The following is a 21,643-nucleotide window of genomic DNA, read 5'->3' on the forward strand; positions in this document are numbered from 1 at the left end:
GTTTGGCTCAAGAGGTGTAGGTTTTGGCCTGTCTTCGCTTTTGGACATGCCTTTCTCACGAAGCTTAATAATTATTTCTAGCTTTTGATTTAAAGTGAGAGACATGTGACTCTTCCTTTCACTTGAACACTTAGAGGTCATTGTAGAGTTACTGATCAGCCTAATTTCAATATTGTTGTATCTAAGGGAATAGGAGGCCCCAGAAGAGGGAGAGAGATGGGGGAATGGCTAGTCAGTGGAGCAGTCAGAGAGCACACACAATTATTAAATTAGCTGTCTTATATGGGTGTAGTTCCCTGTGCCCCAAAACAATTACGATAGTAACATCAAAGATCACTGATCACAGATCACTGTTAACAAATATAACAATTAGGAAAAAGTTTGAAATATTGTGAGAATTACCAAAATGTAACACAGAGATAAGAAGTGAGGGAATGCTATTGGAAAACATGGAATCAATAAACTTGCTCTACGCAGGGTCGCTAAAACCTTTAATTTGTAAAAAATACAACATCTGCAAGGTGAAATAAGGCGAAGTGCAATGAAATAAGTTTTGCCTGTTGAAATTTGGAAGTTGGGAACATATACATGACATTAAAAGCCTAGAATATGGTAGCCTTGTCTAGAGATAGGGTCTAGAGGGAATCTGATGAAAAATAGTTTTTCCAGGTCCTAGGAGAATGTTAAAATTCAAAGAACACAAAAATGAGCTAAAGAGGTAGGAAAAATAAGAAATGTGGTATCACGGAATACCAGAGAGAGAGGGAGTGGCCAATTGTGTAAGATATTGCTAAGGTCAAATAATATGGTTTCCTAAGACAGTCAAATGTTGTTTCTGCTGTTAAGATTTGTAGAATTACTCCTTTGATGACTGCACTGTAGGCAAGGTTAATTACTTTTTTTTCTTGAGCTGCTGTATGTCTTTTATAGCAGTTGTTTTCTATCCCATGCTTAATACTCCTTAGGGAATGTTTTCGTGGAGATACAGATATGATTTGGCTGTTTTTGAATCCCAAGCATCTAAAAGGGTGCAACGCACATGCTATGTGTTTGAAAATATTGAAAAAAATTAGTAAGTGAGTGATTAAGTGCATTGGTACTTGGGTTCCTCAGTTTAACTTTAGGATCATTAATTGTTCCGCAGGATGAAATATACTTGTCCACAAAAGCTAACCCTAGAAAAAATTTAAACATCTTTATTTATTCTCATGACTTGAGAGGAAAATGCTTATATTAGATAGTGGGAGGAAAAGGGCCTTAAGGCTTTAAAAAACTACTTTTCTAGTAGCTATGAACTTTTCTGATGGGAGATTTATATCGCGAATTGCAGTTGTGATATAATCAAGGAAAGATTAATGCCCAGTGGATTGATATTTATTATTGCTAGGGGAAATTTTTGGAATGAAAATACCATTATTATTATGCAGTGAGTATTTAAATTAGTGACATAAACCAAATAGTTCTCAATATACTTAATCAAAAGAATTCCATGCATCTTGTTGACTTAATTCTTTAGGAATTTGTGGATGTCACCTATTCAGATTTCTCATTTGCCTTAACAGGTTTTTTTTGATGAATAGGAAAATAAGAGAGATAAAAATCCATCTGCTTTATTTAGTTTGAGGATATTTGTTTAGAATTCATATTGAACACTATTCATATCCACTTCAATGTTTTCAATTTTACATTTTACTTCATCTGTTTCAGTATTTATAACAATTTGGGATATAGTAAACATTCTCATTTTACACATTCACATACAGAATAATTATAATCTAATGGATAAATCTTTTATTTATATTTCAGAGTGTTGCTGGTACCTTAGAATTTCAACCAGGAGAAAGATTTAAGTACATTTCTGTTAACATCACTGATAATTCTATTCCTGAATTGGAAAAATCCTTTAAAGTTGAGTTGTTAAACTTGGAGGGAGGAGGTAAGACTCAAAAATGTCAAATATTTACTTGTACACTCACCATGGTGGTAGTAGATTCTATTAAGGAAATAGGTTCTTTTGAATTAACCTGTTGTGCTGGTTTTCCCCCTTTCATTACCCATTGGTCTTTTCATAAAGTAAGTGTGCTTTTACAATGAAATAATTTAATTATACCGAATCACCAAATTATAGCTATCATTCAGAGTAGGTGCCCCTAAAATCGCCTCTCTACCTTCTTCCTTATTTCAGTTTTCACAGTAGCTCCTTTAGAGCTACCTCCAGCTGTAGAACAGGTCAAAGTTAATCTCTTTAGATAATCCATTATGAGGTGATTATCAATAAAACAGGTTAATAATACCTTACTCTCAATTCTGTAATGCCAAAAACTCTGATTATCACAGATTTTTGGAGTCAGAAATCCATTTTGTGGCAAAACTCATCTGTATTGAAGAGAGGCTACTTATAATCTTGATTTATCCCGCTTAGATTAACTATATACGTTTCTTTGCAGAAGTATCACTGTGTTTCATTATCAGGTGCTACTGGGGGTGTTACAGTATACGTGAGATGTGTACCATATTACCTTTATAAATGTAAGAATTTGGGAGTTGGTATGGTATTCATCAGGTCAGTCTCTTCCATTACAAAAGCTGGTATTATTAGCTTATTATTATTTTTACGTTTTGATGAAGAAAGTCATAGTACTGAATAAGCCATCCAAAGGGAGAAATTGGGTAAGACAGAAATACTAAGATTGTCTTTTAGTATGCAGTGAGACTTTGGGGTGAGTATGACAAAATTTTCCCATGTTTCCCTTCCTTGTTTTCCCAAAGCCCAGGTGGCAGCAAAGGAGGACAAGCCAGGGAAATGATTAAACAGCGCCACAGCTTGGTTGACTACATAAAACAGTGAAAGTATGCTGGACAACCTGCTGGGCTGGTGTCATGTAACAATACCAGCGTTGCTTGTCTTCTAGAGACAAGTCCTTTCATTTCCAAATCATTATTTTCGTGAAACGACTTCATTAATCAGAGGTCACTATAAAGTATTTGAAGAGTTGTTCTTTGTATTACTTATAGCTAAAAATACTTGTGTAATAGAGAAACTGTTAGTGAGCATTACCTAATATTGACTAATAAGGAGCATCAAATATTCTTCAGAAATGATATTTGTGATCATAGTGATACTTCTGATTTTATATAGAAACTTCCTCCTATATCTCTAGAATATGCATCGTTATGTATTAATTGGGCATGAGTACTCATTTGAAAACCAATCTTGCACCGTAAGTGGGCAATACTGGCAGAGAAGCTGATCCTCTCCTCCCCCTTTGAGTGCAGATTGGAGGTAGAGGAATCTAGACGCTGGCCTCCATTCCTCGAGTTGTAGCTGGGACTGCCTAAGAGGTGAAATAGCTTGTAGAGCTAAATTCTTTTGAGGATCAAAGGAGAAACCCTTATTCCATACTGTTTTGCCTATAAGACTAATTCTACATATGATAGCCACCTGAGTAGATGTTTTATGCTAGCCAGGGTACATTGCTGTTAAATTTCACCCCTCTTCCTCACAACTTGTGGTTAATATGGAAGCCAAGCCATGCACTGGATAGTCCCTGAAATCCATTTTGCCTCCTATGTCTCTAAGATCATTTCAGGTTTTGGGCACCATAAATTCTCATATATATCCCAGTCCTTTGGAGGGGAAGCACAGAAGAGCAGGGCAGATCTTAGACTGGCATGTCAATCAAGGATACTGGTAGAAGCACATAGGTGTGGATGTGGTCTGCTACTCTTACTCCTTTTCCACTGCTGCCATCACTGCCCTTCCTGTCTTCTATGTTTGCAAATATTTGGCAAAATAATGGTTGGCTTGTGAGATGTAGTGGAAGTAAAGTTAGAATCATTTTCTCTTTATTATAATCTTTATATATTGCCAGGGTACTTCATTTTCTACAATATTATTTATTTGATCTTTACAGTAGTTCTGTAAAAGGCAGCAGGCACCTTTCATAGGTGAGAAAAGTGAGGTACCAAGAGGTTTAGTGACTTGCTGAAGGTTTTATAACTGCTGTCTCTCACAGCCAGGGCTGAAGCCGAGGTTTTTAGGCTGCTTGTCCAGGGTTCTTTGAGAAATGTCAGTGGCAAAAGGGTGATCAAGCCTGAGAATGGTACATATGGTGGGAATTTAAGCATGTGGTTGAAGGGAAATATTAGATGCCTCTCCCTTATTTTGATTTTGGTGGTTGTAAGTGGTAAGGTGACTGTCAAAGGTATATAGGACTAAGTGTAAGCTGATACGTGCACGCAGATGTTTAAAACATATTTAAAATGTTAAAAACAATTTACACTGTTGTAAAGTGAAAATTTAAAATAAAACTAGTTAAATTGGCAGAAATGGGACATGCCAGTTACAGCCTACATGGAATATTTCCTGAAGCTATGAAGGAAAGTTTTATATATTGGTAGCTTGACTAATATTATACTATTACCACCTAATATGTTGTTTTTTTTTTTTTTGAAGAATGCATGTCTAATATTACTGTATTTTCCTCTTTGCTGGATATGTTTTAAGAGCTCTCAATTTTCTCATTGTGTCAACGTGTGTTGCGTGGGTTGTGTCTCTGTGTTTCTCCTTGTGAAGTGACTGAACACTTTAGGGTTGATGGCAGTGGTAGTGGTGATGGGAACATGGAATTCTTCCTTCCAGCTATTCACAGACGTGGTAAGCAGCTATTCCAAGGCCCCTTTACTATTCTACATTTTAACTTTTCTTTTTAGAGACAAGAAAATTAACCATTTATTGATACCTACTACATGCAGGTCCTTTATGTATTTCATCTCATTAACCAGCACAACTTTAAGAAGTATTCTTTGTTCCATGTTATTGTCAGCCAGCTAGAAAGTGATCAAGTCACAATCAGGTCCTGTCTGCCTCCAAAGCCCAGACTCTCCTCCTCCCTGTGTGAACCTAATGCAGTTTCCTGATTCTAATTATAACAGAAATTTTGCTTGGTATCATTTACAAAAGTGATTATTGAAAAAGATTTTACATCGCTTTGAGTACCTGAAAGAGATAAATAGAACATTTATACTTTCACGTAAAATGTATCACACTGATTTTCTTTACGAAAACAAACGGGTCTTTATATGTAACTTTTAATCAGAACAAATGGGAAAGAGAAATTAAGAAGAAAACAAATGGGGAGAATAAGTTGCCAATTAATGGGCGGGAATATTGAAAAGAGGATGCCTTTTGAATCATATTCGTATACAAACATGATTCAGCTTTTTACCTCAAATATTTTTCATATTAAGGGAGAATACATAGAATACTTGTTTTCTTTAGGGAGCACTCTTACTAACCCTCAAAAGGATTCCTGTTGAGGAATCCTCAAAACATTCCTTTTTCACCATGTCAGGTTTTATATTTTAGTTTCAGAACTCATGTTCCCACCCCTCTCATTCCTGACTTCCATCAACGCCTCATGTAACTTCTGTATTTAATTACTCTCCTAATTTGGGGATTGTTTATTTTCTCGTTCGAATACATTAATGGAACATAAAAGTTGAACATACTTCTTAGGAAAAAATTAAATACTTCTTTAGATCTTGGCATCTTTTTAGTTATAGGACTGGATGAGACCAGGAGAGGTAGATCTATAATATCATAATATGATGAAAATAGGCCTAGAATTAATGCACATTTGGAAACCAAGAATCTGTGCAGTCAGATTGATGAAAATAGTAGGGAAACTACTGTTTCCTAAGGGTAAGAATCATTTTGGCTCACGTTCTTCTGAGGTTAGCAAAGGTCATGGGAGAATTTCCTCATATGCTCCATGTGGAAGAATGTTGTCTTTCATAGAGAAGAAAAAGAAAAACAAGTTTTCCTTATTCATCTTCAAGTGCTCATGCAGCACTTGTATATCACGTTAGTGCCCAGACAGAGGAAGGTCATAAAAGCATGAATATGTGTGGCAGCCATTTGTGTGTGCCTTTCTTTCTAAAGCAAATTAGAACATGCTCAGTGAATGGTACATCTCTTTTCAAAAAGTTGTTCCTTGCTTTTCCCTTTGGTTTGTAAATTACTGATTGACATTTTCTTCTGTTTGTTGGAACTTATCCATGCAGCCAGTCTAGGAGTGGCTTCCCAAATTTTAGTGACAATTGCAGCCTCTGACCATGCTCACGGTGTATTTGAATTTAGCCCTGAGTCACTCTTTGTCAGTGGAACTGAACCAGAAGATGGGTACAGCACTGTTATATTAACGGTGAGTATGTTTTCCTCCAGTCCTAGACATTGCTTTTAACACTGTTTTATTGTATTATTAAGGTGTACTTTTTGTTAATTTTTTTTCTATTTAAGTGGAGGGGAATGAGCCTAGAGGCACAGACAATTCAAACTGATACTTAAACAGCGATTTGGCACTTGTCTTTGTCTTTCACTTTGCATACAAATTCATCTTATGACTCTGAGGATTCCTGACTCTTTAAGGAATACAGTGGATCTGTCCTACATAGATTTTTATATTGATTCACATAGGCTGTGGAAACAAACGTCTCCAAATCTCATTGGCTTACTACAACAAAGATTTATTTTTCACTCATGGTTTATGTCCATCTGAAGTGGGCTGTCATCAGTGACTTAGGACTGAGGATTGTAGAGGCTACATCTCAACAGGTGCTTCTCTCTCCACGGAGTGGGGAAATGTGAATGTGAGGAACTGCACACTGGCTCTTCAGCTTCTTTCTGGAAGTGATTCACAGCATTTCCACTTAACTTCTTTGGTCAAAGCAAGTGCAAGTCACATGACAACGCTAATGTAACCAGGTAGAGAAGTGCATTCCTGGCTTGTATCTCTCCCAGAAGGAATGAAAATCCAAAACATTTGTGAACAGCAATAATAACAACTCTATATGTGTGTGTGTGTGTGTGTGCGCGCGCGCACGCACGTGTGTATGGCTGTGTGTGTCTACTCTGCATTCATCCAGTAGGAATTACGTAGGATTCTATGGTTAAAGAATTTAGAGGAGCTAGAAACTTGCTCAGCTTTCTCAGATTTTATATAAGTGATATGAAGGATCACTCAAAATATATCCTTTCTGTATTCTCATGGCAGATCTTCAGTAAACTGTTGTGGAGTAAATTAAACAACTTCAGAAGGGATAACTAATTTATTTTATTATTATTTTTTTGGCTGCTTTGGGTCTTCGTTGCTGTGCACAGGCTTCTCATTGCAGTGGCTTCTTTTGTTGCGGAGCGCAAGCTCTAGGCGTGCAGGCTCAGTAGTTGCAGCATGTGGGCCCTAGAGCGCGTGGGCTTCAGTAGTTGTGGCGCATGGGCTCAGTAGTTGCGGTGCGCAGGCTCTAGGGAGCGTGGGCTTAAGTAGTTGTGGCGCTCAGGCTCAGTAGTTGTGGCTCATGAGCTTAGTTGCTCCGCAGCATGTGGGGTTGAGTGGGGGTTACTTTTTGTTGTGGTGCGCGGGCTTCTCATTGCAGTGGCTTCTCTTGTTGCAGAGCATGGGCTCTAGGCAAGCGGGCTCAGTAGCTGCAGCATGGAGGCCCTAGAGCACATGGGCTTCAGTAGTTGTGGCATGCAGGCACAGTAGTTGTGGCTCATGGGCTTAGTTGCTCCATGGCACATGGGATCTTCCTGGACCAGGGATTGAACCCGTGTCCCCTGCATTGGCAGGCAGATTCGTAACCACTGTGCCACCAGGGAAATCCCAGTAACTAATTATTGGATTGGCCAAAAAGTTCCTTCGGTTTTAAAGTAAAAATAAAAGACATACTTTTCATTTTCACCAAGAACTTTATTGAACAACATATTCACCCTTCTGTTCCACTACCTTCCGCCATTTTTCAGGCAACGTCATAATTCCATCTTCCCAAAACTTTATCTTTTTGAGCAAAGAACTATTCCAGGTGTCTTTTACAGTCTTCCAGGGAATTGAAATTTTTCCATTAAGAGAATTTTGTAAAGACTGAAATAAATGGAAATCCGAAGGTGCAGTGTTTGGTGAATATGGCGGATGAATCAGAACTTCCCAGCCAATCTGTAACAGTTTTTGCCTGGTCATCAAAGAAACATGCGGTCTTGCGTTATCCTAATGGAAGATTTTGTGTTCTCTGTTGACTAATTCTGGACGCTTTTCGTCGAATTCTGCTTTCAGTTGGTCTAGTTGGAAGCAGCACTTGTTGGAATTAATCGTCTGGTTTTCCGGAAGGAGCTCATAATAGAGGACTCCCTTCCAATCCCACCATCATATACACATCACCTTCTTTGGATGAATACCGGCCTTTGGTGTGGTTGGTGATGGTTCATTTCACTTGCCCCACGATCTCTTCTGTTCCACATTATTGTACAGTATCCACTTTTCATCGTCCATCACGATTTGTTTTAAAAGCGGAACATTTTCATTATGTTTCAGTAGAGAATTGCATGCGAAAATGCAGAAGGTTTTTTTCCCTTGACTTATGCGGAACCCAAACATCAAAGCGATTAACATAACCAAGCTGCTGCAGATGATTTTCAGTGCTTGATTTGGACATTTTGAGTATGTCGGCTATCTCCCGCGTGGTATAATGCTGATTGTTCTCAAGTAATGTCTTTATTTGATCGCTGTCAATTTTAACTGGTCTACCCAACCGTGGAGCATCGTCCAGTGAGAAATCTCCAACATGAAACTTCACAAACCACTTTTGACATGTTCAATCAGTCACAGCACCTTCTCCATACACTGCACAAATCTTTTTTTGCATTTCAGTTGCGTTTTTATCTATCTTGAGATAATACAGCTATATGCCAAAAATGTTGCTTTTTTCTTCCATCTTCAATATTAAAATGGTTACACAAAAATTCACCAATTTTGTTAAGTTTTTGTGTTTTTTTTTTAATGCATGCTGATATGATAGCCGTTACAATACAATCTAACAAAATTGTTTCTAATGAAGTTAAAGACAACTAAGCACTACTAGAGCCATCTTACGGAAAAAAAACAAATGAACTCTTTGGCCAACCCAATACTAAAGAAAGAAAAAAAAAAGGATTAAGGGAAAGCATCAACTTCTATAAATTCCTGTCTCTAACTTTATTTTGAGCCAGCATTCATATTTTAAGTATAAATAAAAATTACTTTTAGTTGGGACTTAACTTGAAGTGATTTTTTTAGGGTTTTCATTCTTTTTAATATACTGTTGACAAAATATTTCTTGCTTCTTAAATGTGTTTTATATAACCTTGGGTTATGTACTTTTTTGGTGAATTTTTTGTTTTGTTTTGTTTTGTTTTTTTTGCGGTATGCGGGCTTCTCACTGTTGTGGCCTCTCCCGTTGCGGAGCACAGGCTCCGGACGCGCAGGCTCAGCGGCCATGGCTCACGGGCCTAGCCGCTCCATGGCATGTGGGATCTTCCCGGACCGGGGCACGAACCCGTATCCCCTGCATCGGCAGGCGGACTCTCAACCACTGCACCACCAGGGAAGCCCGAATTTTTGTTTTTTATAGTATATTGAACATACAATTAAATATAATTTGCTTTTAAAAATGAGTTTTATGGCTAACTTTTCAGAAAAATTATCAGTCATCTATTCCTTACAGTAAAGTATATACCTTCTTTGAAGGAAACGTAAACATCTTCATGAATATACGTAAATATAATACACTGTTAATTACATTTGCTTTATTACTAATGTATGTTATAGTTGCAGAAGTGATACAGCTATAGTTTAGTTAGAAGCTAAAAATGTTCAGTCTGTCATTTCATGCCACAATCACTTTTTAAGTGGAACTCCCTGAGGGTCTTCAAATATGGGTAGTACATTGTTTTCAAGAATTTTATATTCTTGAGAACAGCTTATATATAAAATAAAATAAAAAATTAATATCCCGTTATCATTCTGTATTTACAGACCTCTAAGTCAATGGTTTTAATTCCTCTTTTAATACATTTTAATATTAAATATTTTAAAGATTATGAGACATCATGGGACTCTGTCTCGAGTGACTTTGCTTTGGAGCATAGACTCTGATCCTGATGGCGATCTGGCCTTCACCTCTGGCAACGTCACATTTGAGATTGGACAGAAGAGCGCCAACATCACAGTGGAAATATTGCCTGATGAAGATCCAGAATTGGATAAGGCATTCTCTGTGTGTATCCTTAGTGTCTCCAGTGGCTCTTTGGGAATTCATACTAATGCCACATTAATAGTTTTGGCTAGTGATGATCCTTATGGGGTCTTCATCTTTTCTGAGAAAAATAGACCTATTGAAGTGGAGGAAGCTACCCAGAACATCACTTTGTCAATAATAAGGTTAAAAGGCCTCCTGGGAAGAGTCAAAGTCACATACGCAACACTGGATGATATGGAAAAACTGCCTTATTTTCCACCTAATTTAGCCAGAGCAACTCAAGGAAAAGACTATATTCCAGCTTCTGGATTCGCTCTTTTCAGAGCCAATCAGAGCGAGGCAACAATAACTATTTCAATTTTGGATGATGATGAACCAGAAAGGTCTGAGTCTTTGTTTATTGAACTGCTCAACTCTACTTTAATAGAGAAAGTACAGAATCGCCCAAGTAAGTAACCATTAGTGTGTTATTATTATTAGAGGTAAGAATGCTGAAACAATAAATTAAGAATTTGGTATAGTAGAAAATTCTATAAAAATAATAAGTTCTAACTTTGAAAGCATCATCTTACAAAAGTTTATCAATAAGGCAAATGGAAGTGGGACACTTGAAAACATGAAATCATGTTTTAAAAGCCTGTTATATTCCCAGACTAAATTTTTAGAAGTGTCTGTGTAATCCAGTGTAACTGATCTCTAGTACTATTGTACTTGATATTGTAGCTTCCAAAACATTCTGGAATCAATCTGGGGATTCCAAGGACAGTCCTGGTAGCAAGATCCTGAGTCTCTTTTGCCTTGATCCACTCTGGAAGATTCCTTAACCAACAGAGTCTCTTTGTATTAGTGAGGAGCATGAGTGAGGATTTGGAAACTGCATGAGGGAAGTTGGGGGACAGGGCTATGTAGTAGTAAGAAATCCTGGAAATTTTGTGGGTCACCATGAGAGCTGAGAAGAAGGCAGTGGTTGGGGATAAGAATGAGGAATGCAGAGTGACCCGTGTTGGGCAGAGGATCTGGTGCAGCGGCTTTTGTTGGAACATAGCAGCCTCTACCCCTGGGGTTGTGGCTCAGTAGCTTTGTAGAGAGAGGCGGGCTACTAGTTGAGAGCAGCGCCTGATCTTGGGGAGCTAAAGGTAGTTATTGCACTATAGCTTGTTCATTAGTCACATCTCTCTGTGAAGATGTATAACTTTAGAAAGGGGGTTTGAAATAAAGAGAAGAATCTAGATTTCCTGGAACAAGACAACAAGGAAAGGAAAATGGTGATATTAATTTAATATCAGTTTTAGGATAATATTTGTAAATATATGTAAATGTAATACAGTAAATAAATATTATATATAATAAAACCTTCTTAAGGAAATTGGAATTAAATAGTCCAAAGAGTACAATTTAAGATCTGCATGTTGACTGTGTTCTGCCATATAGATTAAGGTTTCTTACAAGTAAACTTCTTCACCTTACTGATATACTGTATAGTGAGCACCATTCTTGCCCACAGTGTAATTGTAGTCCAGGGTTATAGAAGGAAATTTACTTTCTAGGACAACTGCTAGCCTTAAATTTTCAGGTTACAGTCAAGGTTAAAATTCTCACACAATAACCTATCCCTTTTTTTCTTAGCAAGATTTAGCATCAGTTATAATAGCAAATACATTGAAATAAAACCCAATAATTAGTCTTATTAAGTAAGAATTATAAAATATAGCCCTGTTTTCAAGGAACTCACAGTTTATTGAGTGAGCTGGAAATAAAACCGGGAGGGAGGATCACGTATAGCAGTGACTAGGAGCGATGGTTGCTGGTGCAGATAACTTAGGTTCAAGTGTATAGTAATAAATTGTTGCCCATAAACTTTTAAAGCCCCAGTTTCCTAATCTATAATACAGAATTATTATAGGGCTTAAATATCATAATATATGTGAAAATGAATACAGTGTCTGGCACGTGGTAAGCATTCAATAAATGTGAACGATTATTATTAATAAAATGGTATATGCAAAATATAAATGTGCTGTGGAATGGGAGAAACAGTCAACATGTATTTATGCTTGATATGTTCCTGGAACCATGCAGCATACTTGGGGCGATTCAGAATAGGCATAAGCTATGATGTGAAATAATGAAAGAACAATTAAGTGCATTAGAAAGAAAACAGTAAATGTCATTAAAAATGAAAAAAAAGAACAATTAAGTGCAAATCTATGTGATATTGTTTCAATTTTAATAGCAAAATCAGTGTAGGACCTGATAGGGTCTCTGTACTCTGCTCTGAGTGTAATCATCAACCTTCAGGAGAGCCGTGTGAGAAGACTGGTGATGAACAGGCGCAGGGCAGGATGAATAGTCATGGATAATTGAAGGTTTGATGAGGAATTGCATATAGGGAGCAAGAGATTAGACAAACCCTTACATGATGCCTCTTAATTGTGTCCAGCAGGTACTAGTCTAATGCCTTAGCTTACTTCCTCAACATCCTTGTGCCCTTGATTCCTCATCTGTAAAATGTGGACAGTGCTACCCACCACATAGAGATGGTATGGGAATTAAATTCCTAGATGCAAGAAAAGTGCTTAGAACAATGCCTTTTGAATAGGGCATACTCAGAAAATGTCATCTGCTTCTACAACTCTGTGTTACTGCCATTTTTTTCCAATGTAGTTAAATTTAATTGTTATATTGATTTATAGTTTTGTGTTTTTAACTATATAATTTAGTGCAGTCTGGGCCTGTATCATTGAAATTAAATTGTGTCATTACTTGTTTAGACAAGGGTGCTAGTTGGAATTGAATCTAGAAAGTAAGTCAGGGAGTTTGCTGAGGGTCCTACATGCCTTCAAAATAAGTTTTGCTCTCTCTAAAATCAGTGGCAAGTAAGAAGAGAGTCTTAAAAGTAGGCTTAAAAGCATAGCCTTAAAGTATAGCCTTGAAAGCCTGAGTGAGCACACTCTATTATAGCAGTGTTGGGATAGCATGACTCCGCTTTCTGGATGAGGTAGTTGCATGACTATTAACTGAGATGGGGCAAGGGGAACAGGTTTGTGAGGAAGGACAGTGAAGCAGGGAGAGAGGCAGTAATTGAAATAGAGTGTGATGATTTTCAGCTCCTCTTTGAGGGCAAGTAACTAGATTACTTACCTACTCAATTTTGTAACTGTAGTGCCTTTAAAAAAATTTGTGGCATGCTGGTAACTAATTAAAAGAGCATAATTCTGTAGGTTTCATCATTTTCTGTTGTATTTTGCAAAGTGATGATTAAATATACTCTATTCATTTTTTTGCCTTTTTACAAGTTTCCAATAGTTATTAAAATAATTCTTGTAGGGTAACTATTCCTTTGCTATAATAAAAATCTCCCTATAAGTTATAGGAGAGTTGGGACTTTCCGTTTAGTTTATTTTTGTATCCCCAACATCTAGATTAGTGCTGGTACATAGTAAACGATAAATATGTTTTTGCTAAAAATAGTAGAAAACACAAAATGATTATCCCATTTGGCTGATGGATCTTGCCAAGGCTTTAATTTAATTTTTTTATTGAAGTATAGGTGATTTACAATGTTGTGTTAACTGTACAACAAAGTGACATGGTTATACATATATATACATTCTTTTTCATCTTCTTTTCCATTATGGTTTGTCACAGGATATTGAATACAGTTCCCTGTGTTATACAGTAAGACCTTGTTGTTTATCCATTCTGTATATTGGCTGAGGCTTCTTGATGACTTTTTGGCCAGTTCTTAGAATTTTGATATATTAGCTTTTCTTCTGTCTTTCAGTTCCAAACTCTCCACGCCTTGGGCCTAAGGTAGAAACTATTGCTCATCTAATTATCATTGCCAATGATGATGCGTTTGGAATTCTTCAGCTCTCAGCCCCAATCGTTCGAGTTGCAGAAGATCATGTTGGACCCATTATCAATGTGACTAGAACAGGAGGAGCATTTGCAGATGTTTCTGTGAAGTTTAAAGCTGTGCCAATAACTGCAATAGCCGGTGAGAAAAGACATCTAAGGAGCAGTGAAGTGTTTTGGAGGGAAATTGTATCCTTGATTAACAAAGCCCCTTAAAGATGTAGTTAAAAAAAATCAACTAGAAAGCAATAATACCCTTGAATGTTTTTAAGGCACAGACCTAGAGTTTTTATTATATATTTATCACATTGATTTTGTAGAATTTGTGAAAACTGTTGGCAAATTATATATGAATTTAAAAGCTTTGATGACCCAAATATGCACAAACCAATGAAAAGTAAACCCAGGAAAGCATTGTTAGGCTTTCTCTGTGTGTACTTTTAAGGTTTTTGGAAGGGATTCATGTGTAAATAATACTGAAGAATGCAGGATAAAATGTGCAGCCATATGATTGCAGTGCTTGGCAACAGTCTTGTCTCTCAACTCATCTTGCTTATTTATTTATTTATGAAGAACATGGTAGAGGCAATGATTAGCATTAACTATTTTATGTATTAGCAAAAGGATTTCATTGTCAAGTGCAAATATTAGGAGACAGCCTTCTTTGGTAGCGCAGTTACAGCATCTAGAGGGAGATTTGCCTAAGAGCTATTCAATCAGAACCTCTCTAGTGTGCACTCAAAGGACATGAGTGTGAATGGATGGGATAACATGATTGATTTTTTGAAATAAATCATCTGGATGTGATACTTGCTTGAAAAGACAATGAACCAGGCTCACCTAGTCCTTAAATGACATGTGTGTAAGGGGTGGGGTGAGGAGGGTAGCTCAGAGGAGTGCCTGTCTGTAGAGGGCTTTACACATTGACAGATGGAGAGGGTTGATCACTGTTCTAGAAAATTAGCACCCAAATTCCATAGGAAGCCTCTCTCTTTTCCTCATTCACTTTTTGACCAGAGACAAAGCCACCCCGAGTGGTATGCAGTAGCAGCTTTTAATCCAACTTTGTAGAAAATTTCATAGCTTCCAACCATAAGATTGATGACGCTGACATGCCTGTCTCTGTGCAGCACTGTAATTTATCTCCCCAGTGAGATCAGAATTCTAGTTTTGTTCTTTGTTTTAAGGTACCATACACATTTTTTTTTACTGTTGTAGATAAGGGGCCATCTTGCGGTAATGAATGACTCTCTGTGTTCATGTGCATATCCATGTCCCTATCTATATGTCTGTGTCTATATCTGTATCATCTATATGTGTATATGGCAAATAGAACACATTATGTATACATTGTTCTAAAAATGAACTTGAACAAGCCAGATGTCTTTTTTGTTATTTTGTTGTATCAAACCCATTTTTTTCTTGCAAGAGAGGTGAATCTTGTTTAGAATAAATGTAGTCACTATCCTCGAAAAAGTCTTTCAAAGTATGTCCATGGAATGTGATATGTCATAGTATTTCCCTAGAGTATGGGATGTTTATTATCATATACTGGAATAAGTCTTAGCATTTTTCTTTTTTGTCTTTATAGGTGAAGATTATAGCATAGCTTCATCGGATGTAGTCTTGCTAGAAGGGGAAACAAGTAAAGCCGTGCCAATATATATCATTAATGACATCTACCCTGAGCTGGAAGAATCTTTTCTTGTGCAACTGCTGAATGAAACAACAGGAGGAGCCAAACTAGGGGCATTAACAGAGGCGATCATTATTATTGAGGCCTCTGATGACCCCTATGGATTATTTGGTAATGAGACTAGCTTGTGTCTCTCTTTTACTTGTCTGTATAGATTCATACCTTTCTTTATTTTTAGAGACTCAGAATTGATTTGATCTTGTTCTGTTTTAACCTGCTATTGCTGATATATAGGACACCTATGTGTGTTCACTAGCAGTGGTTAGTAAACCTAGCAGTGGTTAGAAATCAACCTCTCAGAATAAATCTGGAAATCATACACTTTTAGGCTTTTAGGTCAGATCTGGTTCCTAGATGTGTTTTGTGAAGTTTAGACGATTCTTTAAAAAACTAATTTAATTCACAGAAATTTGTACAAAAATCTGAATTTCTGGCCTATCTTTATAGTAGAAAAATATGGTGACCTCAAGCCCCTTTCCTTCATAGTATCAGTCTTAGGAGAAAAATCGCAACTGCCAGGTTTGTCTCATGCAGTTGGCCCCCGAACTCACTAGACCTACTTCACTTATGACTGGTATATTCCTGACCTCTGTGGACATCTGAGTTATGCTTTCTGCTTCTATCGTAATGAAAATAATTTGGAAAATTTGGCAGGCCTGACCAATTTGTATCACAGCATGTTTCTCTGATTTTGTAGGGTTTAGCTTCTTAGATTGCTTAGGGGAAAAAAAGAATCAACTGTAGGACGGCAATTGGTTTGTTCTACATTGACTTAGTTTCACTTTGTATTTGAAATTATCTCTGCTTTGCCCTTTAGGTTTTCAGATTACTAAACTTATTGTAGAGGAACCTGAGTTTAACTCAGTGAAGGTAAACCTGCCAATAATTCGAAATTCTGGGACACTCGGCAATGTTACTGTTCAGTGGGTTGCCACCATTAATGGACAGCTTGCTACTGGCGACCTGCGAGTTGTCTCAGGTAATGTGACCTTTGCCCCTGGGGAAACCATTCAAACCTTGTTGTTAGAGGTCCTGGCTGACGACGTTCCGGAGATTGAAGAGGTGAGAGGAATGGCTACTCTAGAATGACACTGTAAAACATATCTTGTCTTATAGTGACTAGAACAGATGGCTGTTATTGTGACATTTATAGAGGTGTCTGATAAATTATTTCTGCCAGAATGTTCAAAATATGTTAGTGTGAAAGTGATCCTTAGAGATAACAAAAAACAAGAATGTTCTAGAAATAGGTCTCATACACATACTAGTTTACTAGTATAAGATTTTTTTGGTACAGTTATGTAATATTTTTCTACGTTTTGGTTAAATGATTAAACATGTATAGTCTGTCATAAGTTTTGCTGTATTGTTTCATATAAACTCTTAATTTGTTTGTATTCAGACTTCCTTTTGACTTGAGTGTGAGCCAGTCAGTCTTAATTAAGTGTAGATTTTGATTTTCCACTCATTCGTTTATTCTTTAGGATTTACTATGTGACAAATACCATGCTAGATTTATCTGCCTGATGTTTATTTTTCATCATGAAGAGGCAAGGTGGCAAATAAAGACAGAGTCTCAGTGGGGAAATTGATTCATCACTAACATATATTGGCTGAAGATAATTTTATTTTATTAAATTCAAGTATTAAAAGCTGGAGCTCATAAAATTACATTTAATAGCATTTATTCTTTAATAGTGTCAAATTTTTGTAGAAGGGAAATCCATAAAATTTCTTTTTGGGTGCTAATTGTGTCATTACTCACTTCTTAAATATTAGATATTAGTTAATACATATACAACATTTCTCTTTCCTTTTCTCTGAATTTAGGTATGAAAACCTAAAAACTTATCATAAATTTCTCTAAATTTATGATATGTTTTTAGTTTTACGTTTTATCAGAGAATTTTCATTTATGAGAATGTGGGAAATAAAGCATAATAAATGAACTATTCATAAAACACATATGCAGTATCCTCCCTAAGTAAAAAAAGGTATAGGGGTTAAAAGTATATTATTGAAGTGGTAAACATAAACAGGCCTCTTAAAATTGATTCACAAGATTGTATAACAGAATATTAAGGAACTTAAACAGCCTGTATTTCTTCTGTGCCATCATGCTCTATCGTTAAAAGTTGGTGATGGATTGTTCTGTTACGAGTTGGGATTGTAAATGTAATGGAGGAGTTTCTTTGAGTCCATTTATATTTTACTCCATTTTGTTCTTGTACTTGTATGGATAGTTTTGATTTTTTTTTCCTGCATCATTTTTATTCTAATTTCAGAACCGGGATTCTGTTAAGGAAGTTTTCACTGTATTTTTAGGTTATCCAAGTGCAACTAACTGATGCCTCTGGTGGTGGTACTATTGGGTTAGATCGAGTGGCAAATATTACTATTCCTGCCAATGATAATCCTTATGGTACAGTAGCCTTTGTTCAGTCGGTTTATCGTGTTCAAGAGCCTCTGGAGAGAAGTTCCTGTGCTAACATAACTGTCAGGAGAAGGTATATGAGATGTGGCTGCTTGTATCCGGCGGGGGAGGGGGGCGGTGATGGAACTTGTGGGGTGGTGGGAAAGGATCTCTTACACAGTCAAATAAAGTTTGGTAGTTTTTGTAGAATGTAAATTATTTTATAGGTTGTTATAATTTGTTAATTGAATTATGCCTATTAATATAAAGAGCTCATTGTATCTATCATACCTTTTATTAGTGACATGGATTATACATCATTGGGCTTTGTAGCCCCAGACACTTATTGCTTTAATTGGTGATGTGTTTGAATTAGAACTTGAATACAACTGGCTTCTAAATTAAAGAATATTCAGATGCCATATGAAGTGGTTGACTTTCAGGTTCCATTTTGTCTGGATTTCTCTTGTGAGACAGCATCCAGTTCACTGAGCTCCTTCAGAAATAGAAAATAGCTGGTCTTGCTTGTGACCTTGTGGCAAGTAGTTACATTTCCTTAAAATGTACTCAATGTTGGTATCATTGTTACTTTGTTTCAGTGAAAGCTAGTAATGAAGATTCATTTTCTAAGTCTTTGAAAATTCTGAAATGGATATGATTTGCATATGGTGCAAGATATTTTCATAGCTTGGTTAAAAATAAGTAGTATTTGATTGAAAATGAGCCAGATTTCCTTACATGGGAAAACATAATGCGAAAGACAAATGTTATTAAGAAACATGGTTGTGTTTGCGCTAGTACTTTATCCACTTAAAAAAAAAAAGTGAAAACCACCATCAGCATTCTCTTCTCTATTATGTAATCCACAGATGGCTTTGAGTGCTTAACCTGTCTTTTAATTGTCACTCCACATTTTAGCGGAGGGCGCTTTGGTCGGCTGTTGTTGTTCTACAGTACTTCCGATATTGATGTAGTGGCTCTTGCAGTTGAGGAGGGTCAAGACTTACTGTCCTACTATGAATCGCCAATTCAAGGGGTGCCTGACCCACTTTGGAGAACTTGGGTGAATGTCTCTGCAATGGGGGAACCCCAGTACACCTGTGCCACTTTGTGCCTCAAAGAACACGCATGCTCAGCGTTTTCCTTTCTCGGTGCTTCTGAAGGCCCCCAGTGTTTTTGGATGACATCGTGGATCAGCCCAACCGTGAACAACTCAGACTTCTGGACCTACAAGAAAAACATGACCAGGGTAGCGTCTCTTTTTAGCAGTCAGGCTGTGGCTGGTAGTGACTACGAGCCTGTGACAAGGCAATGGGCCGTAATGCTGGAAGGTGATGAATTTGCAAATCTCACAGTTTCTATTCTTCCCGACGATTTCCCAGAGATGGATGAGAGTTTCCTAATTTCTCTCCTTGAAGTTCATCTTATGAACATCACAGCCAGTCTTAAAAACCAACCAACCATAGGACAGCCAAATACTTCTACAGTTGTCATAGCATTAAATGGTGATGCCTTTGGAGTGTTTGTGATCTACGGTATTAGTCCCAATACCTCAGAAGATGGCTTATATATTGAAGTTCAGGAGCGGCCCCAAACCACAGTGGAGATGATGATCCACAGGACAGGGGGCAGCTTAGGTCAGGTGACAGTCCAATGGCGTGTTGTTGGTGGAACAGCTACTGAAGGTTTAGATTTTATAGGTGCTGGAGACATTCTGACTTTTGCTGAAGGTGAGTTATGGTTCTAAATGGATTTCAGTTCCCCCTGGTAAAGTCGTTATAGTCAGTTTTTATGACAAGATTCATATGAATTCTTACTGTATACATTCTTGCTAATGTGTACAAGTGAATGATGGTTTTGAAATAGTAGTAGTTGGCTTGTTAATGGTTGACATGACATATGTAGGCCCATGGCATAGGGCCCTACATGTGTATCTTTTCTAGTTTATTAAAAAGATTTTCAGGGAATGTGAGAATTTTATCCCTTTTATGTGTGGTAGCAGAGCCTTCAAGGAAGTGTAGAGGCAGCTCTAAAGCAACTTTTAATTTTGTAAGGGAAGTTACAAGAATGAGCCGGGTAGCTACAACCAAATGTGGGTAAGAAGTATTGGTAGCTAGGAAAATGGGTACTAACTGGGAAGCTTTTTCATATGCACTAGACAAATCAGGATAAACCTCCAAAGAAAATAATTTGTAAGTATAAATAGCATAAACTTTGGTGACTTGATTCATATTAAATTAAGACTAGTGGTAGATCAACTTATAATACTGTTCTTAGACTTGGATGGGACCACTATTTAAAATTTTCATGAACAATGAAATTACAGAGAACTTGGACGATAATTAGAATTAGGGTCAGATTCACTGATTCTTTTCCAGGGTTGGTTGAATCATTTATATTTGAAAATTTCAAAAGTTTATATATTTAAAATAGTTTTCTTGGGTAGAAGAACGATATCTTTACTGAGATCATTATTTAAATCCTGATTTAGGCAATTATAAATTCCATATAGTTTTTTAACATAGTGTTTTTCTGATTGAAAAGTAATATTTATTCATGAAAACTTCAGGTTATACAACAAAATGAAGGAAGTAAATGTTACTCACAATTCCATATCTTAGAGCATTCATTCATTGCATCTTTTATCATTTAATTTTAATGCATATACTTTTTTGGAAACAGTAGTCAGGGGTCATGATACATATAGATTATATACTTTTTGAAACATCTAATAAGCATTATATTTTAGAGTAAATTTTTAAAATAGTATAAAACTTCTCAAAAATGATTGTTTCCTAGTAAATGATTTTGGGAACGATGGAATAATGATATGCTTGATGTATGGGTTTGTGTGTGTGCACAGGTTAGTAACTGGTAACATTTCTCCCTATTTCAAAGGAAATATTGAACTTTGAGGAGGGAGTGGAGATGAAAATTTAAAGTTAGGTTTTTTTAATGGCTTTGGTAACAATAAAGAAGCTATCATATAAAGTAGTGGCATTATACAAATTAGTATTACCTTGAATTGTAACTTTAGAATCACACGAAATGGACTATATTTTATAGTTAACCTAGATTCTCAGATAACATACACTCTCTTGAGGCAGTCTTGACACTGAATTGATAAAATATACCAGGGTCGCGCGAGAGAGAACATGCATTCACATCCATTTTCTCCTTTCTCCTGCCTTTTCTCACCCTTTCAACATCTTTCCAGAAAGTGGGAAAGAATTAGATGGGGAACACTGTAGGTGAACAGCAGAAGCAGTGTTGGGTTTGGGGGTTTTCAGTGATGCCCTATCTACTAGTGGGGTCCTAGACCAAATTGCAAAGTAGATTGCTTGGCCCTTGTTGCTGTTATGTGTCCCTTTGAATTCCTTTTCTGCCTCCTTCCCTTATTGCCCGAATCCTGGAGACTAGTATTTGATGTTGTCATCTCATCTGGCTCCCCGAAGACTTATCCCATTTACGTGGGTTCTCTTGCTCAGAATTTACCGTCCTTTTCTGTTTCCCATTTTGACCACTATTCCCTAAGTGTTCCTGGTCTTTCAGGGAAGTTTTGGCTTGATTACCTGAAAACCATTCATGGTAACGCCAAAATGAGAATG

At 36.9% G+C, this 21,643-nt stretch overlaps 1 protein-coding gene across 1 annotated transcript in view; it reads left to right on the forward strand.

Annotated features, from left to right (window-relative positions):
* The window catches only part of ADGRV1 (adhesion G protein-coupled receptor V1), a 564,972-nt gene that overhangs the window by 113,585 nt on the left and 429,744 nt on the right, over positions 1-21,643 (forward strand). The window contains exons 27-35 of the mRNA XM_060146321.1: positions 1,807-1,936; positions 4,577-4,657; positions 6,067-6,206; positions 9,907-10,516; positions 13,853-14,068; positions 15,518-15,733; positions 16,440-16,684; positions 17,948-18,129; positions 18,954-19,765. Coding sequence (XP_060002304.1) covers positions 1,807-1,936; positions 4,577-4,657; positions 6,067-6,206; positions 9,907-10,516; positions 13,853-14,068; positions 15,518-15,733; positions 16,440-16,684; positions 17,948-18,129; positions 18,954-19,765 — 2,632 coding nt within the window. The remainder of the gene's footprint in view (positions 1-1,806; positions 1,937-4,576; positions 4,658-6,066; positions 6,207-9,906; positions 10,517-13,852; positions 14,069-15,517; positions 15,734-16,439; positions 16,685-17,947; positions 18,130-18,953; positions 19,766-21,643) is intronic.

The sequence above is a fragment of the Lagenorhynchus albirostris genome, chromosome 3 (genome assembly GCF_949774975.1).
Source record: "Lagenorhynchus albirostris chromosome 3, mLagAlb1.1, whole genome shotgun sequence".
Classification (NCBI taxonomy): Eukaryota; Metazoa; Chordata; class Mammalia; order Artiodactyla; family Delphinidae; genus Lagenorhynchus; species Lagenorhynchus albirostris.